Raw genomic sequence first — 7405 nt, 5'->3', positions numbered from 1 at the left:
AATGTTTAATATAAAAAATATTAAATTAAGTATTTTTGTGTATATATGTGTGTGTATTAGTTAGGATATTATGTAATATACAATATATATTATAAAAAATATGAATACTAAAAGAATAAATTAGTGCAGTGGTAGTTAGCTTGGTCCGAGAAGAGCCAAGTTTGACTCCCACCTTGCACTCCGATTTTAAAAAATTCCCAACCCGCACGCTGACATCAGCATGATGTTATCAACGCGTGGGGTTGATTGTTGACTATGCTTATTGATCGGACCAGTTCGGTTCAAGTTCGTTCTGATTTTAATCGGTTTGTGTCGGTTTGATCAGTTCGTACCGATTTTAATCGGTTTATTTTCTTAAGAGGTCAATACACTAAATTGAACCGATACATGGTCCGGTTTATCAGTTTTCTAGACGAATCGGTCAGTTCGGTCTGATTTTAATAACTATGGTTAATATTATGATTTTGAAAATCGAATTGATTTTACCAGAAACCGATGACAGTATTGGTTCGTTCCAAGGGAAAAATTATTTAGGAAAAAACCGTCTCAAAACCATTGAACCGAACCAAAGTCGGGCGGCTAAATCGAACCAAAACCTTGCAGATTTTCTTTAAACGATGTGCTGCACTACTGCTTTGATATTTCATTAAAGAAAAAAAAAGAAAAAAATGTTTTTGAAGAGAGAAACACAGAAACCATTCTCTCCCCTTTCTCCCCTCTCAGCTTAGTCTCAGCTCTTCCTTGAAAATCCTAGTCTCCATCGCGCCACTGTTCGTCTCACCATGGCTGCCAGGTTCATCGTGGTCGTTTGCCAATCCTCCTAGTTCATCGTGTTCAAAGGCCCTCCTCTCATTCGCCCAACGCCAGCATCTCCATTTCCTACGCCAAAGCAGTTCTTTGCCCGTCGTCAGTCCGTTCGATGTTCGTCACTATCTTTCCATCATCCGTCGCTAGCTCGCCAGTGTTCGTCTCCATCTTCCTATCGTCTGTCGCTCTCCCTAGAATCTCTATTCACTACCCCCGCAGAAGGTAATGTCTCGAATGCTCTCAGTGCTTGTTCTTAGTTGACTGGCTTTGCTCATTGCTTGATGATAAATTTTAATTTGGATGACTCTATTATTAGGTTGCTGCTTGATGATAAATTGAATTGCCTGTGTTACTAATTCGCTGCTCATTCTTACACAAAAATTGTTTTTTAAATAGATATTATTCTAGACAAGAAGAATGATTTTTTAAAGAGCAATAATCATACGAAGCTGCTAAAGTGCTAACTATTGCATTTGTGAGATAAATTTCACTGTGGCATAAATATGGAGATAATTTGGAGGACATACATAACTTCAATGAATTCTTATTTGATTTCTGAAGATATGTTGGAATTAATTCCAATCTTTGACAATAAATCCATATATGCTTATAAATGCATAGACCACGATAAAATAAAACTTTATAAAAATGAACTATGGTATGGTGCTGATCAATATGTGATTATCTTGGTTTATGTTGCTGAGTTAAAATTATGTGTTGTTTTATTAAGATTTTGAGGATCACAATCTAATAATTCACCTTGCATATTAGTAACTGAGTTTCTCATAGAATTTAGAGGTGCTGAAATTTGGGTTGGCAGGTTTAAAAATTAGAATATATCTATAACTTTGTTTTGTGTTTCCAGTTCTGTTCAATGACAAAGTAGACAAGTGTAGGATCAACATAACCTAAGTTCAGATTGTGGATCTGTCATTATATAATATTCAAGAAATGTATACATAGAGAAGTATTAGTTTTGCGTATTTAAAAGAATTATATTTTAAGTTGAAATTTAGTTCTGAGTAAGTTTGTACATTATAATATGAGTAAGTTTGTGAATTTTATAAATGACAATTTTAGGTAGATTTCCTTATTTTGTACAAGTTTTTCAAATAGTTTTAGAATCTAAGAAATCTTAAACTTTCTCCTAGAATTTAATCATGGAGGAGAAACGGTCATTGACATGGTATCGAAGTCTAAATCAAGACTTCAGCCCTTGTCATTTCTATTCTAAGTTGGAGTATATTATAAATATCAACAAGCTTAACAAAGGTTATGTTTTAGTATACTTATTTATATTTTTTATTAATTTATTATACAATAGTTATTTTGGTTGAACCACAGTTGAATTAGTTAAACTAATAAACCAATAACTAGAGTGGTTTGATGACCGATTCGTTTTCAAAATCTTGGTTAATACTAGGGTGTCAATAAGCCGAACAAGGAAGCCCGCCCTGTCAAAAGCTTGCCATATGGCGAGTTGGCCCGCCCGCCTTGCCCCACCTAGTGAGGCATTTTTTAATTTCTCTCCCGTTTCGCCTAACGGCGGGCTGGTAGGTTGGTGGGTCAAGCCCTCCAAATTTCGTTTTTTTTTAAACCATTAAATGTTAACAATATATATAATTTCACAACCATTTCAATGAATTTATAATTTCTAAAGACATAAAAAAAATTATAATTTCTAAATTTACAAATATTAAAATCTTTATAATTATAAATATGTGATAAACATAATCATAAACTAAGTTTTTTAAAACAAATTAATATAACCAACATTATCTAAAGCAAAACAAACATTTTGTCCAAAATATATAATTAAATATCTTCAAGGTTATAATCAATCAAACATAAAACATAATCCAAAAATATAACTTACAACATCTTAAAATTATCATCTTCATCTTCTTGTAGATCAATAATATATTAATATTATAGAAATTCGAAAAAAATAGTCCCGACCAAAAAGATGCCTAGCCCGCCGAGGAAGCCCACCGGATAAGCCCGTTCCGCCCTGTTGAAGCCCGCCAAAGCCCACAAATTAAAGAGTGCGGGTTAGGCGGGCTTTTTAAATTGGCTGTTTCAAATTTCCAGACAAGCCTGCCTTTTTTAGTGGGTTACACGGGCCACCCCGATGGATTTCGGTCCATTTACCACCCCTAGTTAATACTTAGGTCATGTTTGCGTAAACAGCTTAATTAAGCTCTTTTTAAAAAAAGAGCTTAAATAATAATTATAAATATTTAAATAATTTTTTAAAAAATTATAATTTAATTTTAAAAATTATACTAAAACATTATAATTTTTTATAAATTAATAAAATTACTTTTATGCACCTATCCAAATTGCCCTAAATAGTTTTCATTTTTCAAGATCATTTGGATTTCAAAAATGAAAAAAAAAAAGCGCTTATATTTGAAGCAATGTGCGGCTAGCACAATGAAAGTGTGAAACCGAAACCGAACACGCATGGCAGGAAGTAAGGAACAAACTAGGGCCTTCTTAGCGTAGCGACGCTGCTTTCTCTACAAGTTCTTCTTTCGATTTCTTACTTCAATCGATTTAATTCCTCTTTGCTGTGATTAATCTGTTGGGGAACCTTCTCTAACCAATTTAACATCGTCTCAGAAAGTAAGATTCTGATTTTTTTTTTCCTTCCATTTTTTTGGGTGCAATTCTTTGTTTCTGGAATTTATTGTTAACTTGTTATTGCCAGGTTAAAAATTGTTACAATTGCTTGTTATGTGAGTTTTGTGCTGCTAATAACATTTATGTTCGCTTGTGTTAAAACTTAAAACAGTGAAATTTGTAAGTGTTAACCGGACTCCGGTTTTCTTTATTCCTAGCAGTCCGTATCCATGCAACGCAGTTGACTGGGCTTCAATTCCATTTCATTCCTCAATTCATACTCAAACAGCGTTTGTTCAAGTATGGCCTTGAAATTCCTAGAACTTTGAATAAAAGGGATTGTTTCAGTTTCAACCAAAGAGATGATCTTTAAACAAATAAAAGAATGATAACAATTTAAAAAAATTGAATTATGGATTTGTTCTTTGTTCTCTGGACTAGATTCGTATGAATTGCTAACGTGGGTGGTTGTGATTTTTGCACTAGGGTGGTGGTGCTGCTGTTGAACTCTTTTGTTATCTACGCTGGTATCAACAATGCCTCAAGATGCTGTTTATGAACGACCTCTGTTTGGGGGCAAACTCTCAAGCTTGTTCCCTCACAGATTCCAGGTGAGTTATATTATTTTTGAAAGGCAATATTCATAATTTGTTGTTGTGGTATTGTTGTTGTTATTGCAATTGCAAATTTGGTGACTTCTGTTACTAATACTACACCTTTTTATGCTGTCCATGTTCTTTGTGTGACTTTAGTTTTGTTGAACTTAAAAGTTATGGCTTGTTTCTTATAGGATGTCAGTGACATTCGACAAGTCCCTGATCATCAGGTTTGTCATGCTTTCTCTTTTGATTACACTGTCCATTCTAGTATTCTATCTAATTCTTTACTAACTTGTTTATGCACCTTCATTTTAATAGGAGGTTTTTGCAGACGCTACTCGTGATGAGAGCTTGATCTTTGAGATTTTAGAATATAAGCACGATGTTGCTGATAATGGAAGTGCTGTCTGGTTTCTTCAAGACCTTGCTAATGAGCAGGATGCTGAAGGAAGTGTGGTATGCCATTATTTCATTCTGCTTCTTATGGTATAGGGTTAATGAAGTGTGAAAGCTTTGTGTAAATTAGATTCTGTTATGTTCATCCTATGCATGTAAAGTGCATTATTCGAGTGTGAGGATGGTGCTGGGAATTTGAATATGTTGTGAATTTTTCTTTATTGTTTTTCCATACTATTGGAGTCATAAGAGAGTGCTTAGCTGGCTTAGTTGCTTAACTTAAACTCTATAATTGACATGGATTGACAGATATTGAGTGTTATGATTTTTGATGTCATCTAAACTTTTTCTTTGTGTATTGGGAGATTTAATTGCCACTGATTAGCGGATTCCATTACTTATTTCTGCTTACTAGTTACTATGACGTTGCATTTGCTCTTTTTATTCTTTCAATGTATGATTGGTATGATTTAATGGAGCTATAACTCTGCTTCTACTTTAATTACTCTGTGTGTGTCTGGAAGTATTATCTTCCAACACAATCAGAGAAAATGTCTTCCCTTTATCTTAGTTCATTAAATGTAATATTTGTTGCAGAAGTTTGTTGTATCCTTTGATCATACTTCTCCTGAAATTATTTCAGGTTATTGAACAGTCTGGAGTCCTTGAAGCGCCAGGTTTGATGTACAATAACACACCTGCTATTGTAACATCTGCAATAGGGCAAATGGTAAAGTTTCTATCTTGTTTTTAATTTAACTGTGTTAACGCAATCATTTCCTGGTCATTGCCTAAGGATTAATGCACATAATATATTTAATTGGGCTAGTATTAGGCATTCCCAAATATTGAAGAGAAAATGTAGTGTTATGACTGCAAAATTTAATCAAATTAACCACCGGTTTAGTATTTTGTAATCTAGATATTATTTGATTACCTGAGTAATTATAGGCTCCAGCCTTGTTCTATCTCATTTTTGAGATAAATTTTGTCTCCCATTTAAATTTTAGCATCTTGGTGGCAATCCATCCATTCAATTATTCAACCCCCAGTCGAACAAACTTTTAAAGTTTTGTAGTATTATGAGCATGTTTCTTTGCCTATCTCTTTAGAATTAGTTGTGATATCATGTCCTGTATGTTGATGCTATGACCCTATGGGAGTGGGGTTATTTACTGCTTAAGCATGCTTTTTAGCCTCGTCTACTTCTACAACATTGCCCTAATTGCTTGCATTTATGTTTATCACTTTGTTTTTGTTACCAATTGCTGTTAAAATCTAAGCTTATAAATTTGTTTTATGGATTCATGTATTGTCAAGGTGTTGGGCTTCTCTTTGTGGGAGTGACAATTGCTTTTTGGTCGGTCTATTTCTATTGTTGATTTTAATCTGTGAATGTTAGATGCCTTATTAGGTTCTACCAAGTGTTCAACCTATGACTAGGGCCTCGGATATGCATTATAGAGTGAGTTAGTAAAGAATTTGAGAGATAGAATGAGAGCTGAGAAGTAAAAAGTTTGAGAAATTGGGAGATCAAAGCAGAGGATCTTTTGGATATTCCTAACCATTATATTCAGAGATTCAGGAACAATAGAAATTTTTTTTAGTATTATAATATTCTGAAATTGTTCTTATACTTCTCAGCTCCTCCTTGAACCCCCCCTCCCCCGGCGGGGCTCTCCTTTTTCATTACCTATTAGTGTGCTCCATGATATTCATTTTTACTTCATACTTACACTAAAGTTAATGATAGGCAATTTCTAAGGGACGACAAGGAAGGGAAGCACAAAATATCATTAAAGTAAGTTAAGTTTTCAAATGGCATGTTTTAAACTTTTTATGCACACTTGCTTGACATTGTTGTTACATTGATTGGTCTTGGGATCATCCCTTTCCTTTTCTTTATCCCAGGTTTATTTGGCAAATTTGCGTCTTAAAGGAGTTGATACTGATGTACTTGTCACTGCATATGAGCCAATTCTTATAAAGTATGTGGAATATGCTTTTGACAGCAATAAGCACTTAGGAAAATTCTACTGTATATTAGCATTTTAGCTCTGTATCTAGTTAAAGTGAAATTTATTCATTTTGAATTTAGTAACATTAGAACTAAGACTATAACGCAAACTAGAAAATTAACATATATATTTTGTATTGCACTGATTTTGTGGAAACTATGACTATGCAAGACACTTATTTAGTTCTATTTTCTGCCTGCAGCCCATTTAGCGAAAGCGCAGGCACAGTTGGTGCCGGCATGGCTGTTCCAGCTGAACAAGCTGGATGTATTCCCATGGAGGAGGTATTCAGACTAGCTGTAACAAGCTTTAAGGTTTACGACTGGGGTCTTTTTGGCGCAGCAAGTTGAGACTCATCAATTATCTGTAGTGGGACTTCAGCCTTCAGTTAGAAAATAATAGTTGGTATTCACCGTCTGGATCATTGTGTATTCTTTATAGGGTATGCTTCTATTATGGCAGAACTACTTTAGTTGTGTTTCGTTTGGGATATAGTTATATTCTCTCTTCATATCTTGTTATCATGAACTTGAAGGGATGGATTGTCGGGTAAATAGTACCTAACTAGTACCTGAAGAAAATAATATTTTGGTTAGAAACGTTAATAAGTGACTATTAGTTTTTGGATGTGATAGATTCTGATGTCCTCCATTTTTGTTTATTCTGATGGTTCATAATTCACTCTTTTTCAAGTCCAATTGAACCCCCGATGTCTAATTCAATCTCCTAGTCATTTTTATTTATTATTTTTATTTCCATTGATTAAAGGATCAATTACTTGCCAACAATATGTACACTTTACTCTTGAGTCAATAACAACAACAATAATAATAAATCCAACAGTATACACTATAGTGTGAGTCAATAACAACAACAATAATAAATTCAACTAATCTAGCAGCAACAACAATTCATGTTTTAAGTGACAATAGCCAATACATTGCCCATAGTAGGCTCATC

At 33.9% G+C, this 7405-nt stretch overlaps 1 protein-coding gene across 4 annotated transcripts; it reads left to right on the top strand.

The window, feature by feature from the left end:
- The first annotated feature begins 3232 nt into the window (after positions 1-3232).
- LOC107489130 (uncharacterized) lies at positions 3233-7148 on the top strand. 4 transcript variants are annotated; one of them, XM_016109894.3, is made up of 9 exons: positions 3233-3435; positions 3654-3732; positions 3919-4043; positions 4223-4258; positions 4350-4487; positions 5071-5157; positions 6181-6228; positions 6339-6415; positions 6648-7148. In XM_016109894.3, the coding sequence occupies exons 3-9, from the start codon at positions 3969-3971 to the stop codon at positions 6793-6795; spliced, it is 609 nt and encodes a 202-aa protein (XP_015965380.1). In that variant the 5' UTR covers positions 3233-3435; positions 3654-3732; positions 3919-3968; the 3' UTR covers positions 6796-7148. The 4 variants fall into 4 exon arrangements, with proteins under 4 accessions (XP_015965380.1, XP_052117277.1, XP_052117278.1 ...); XM_052261317.1 differs by having other exon boundaries at positions 3651-3732; XM_052261318.1 differs by having other exon boundaries at positions 3605-3732.
- The last annotated feature ends 257 nt before the right edge of the window (positions 7149-7405 follow it).

Source organism: Arachis duranensis, chromosome 5, assembly GCF_000817695.3.
Source record: "Arachis duranensis cultivar V14167 chromosome 5, aradu.V14167.gnm2.J7QH, whole genome shotgun sequence".
In the NCBI taxonomy this organism is placed as follows: Eukaryota; Viridiplantae; Streptophyta; class Magnoliopsida; order Fabales; family Fabaceae; genus Arachis; species Arachis duranensis.
Note: the sequence above shows the minus strand (reverse complement) of the source record. Positions and strands in the feature narration are given on the sequence as shown.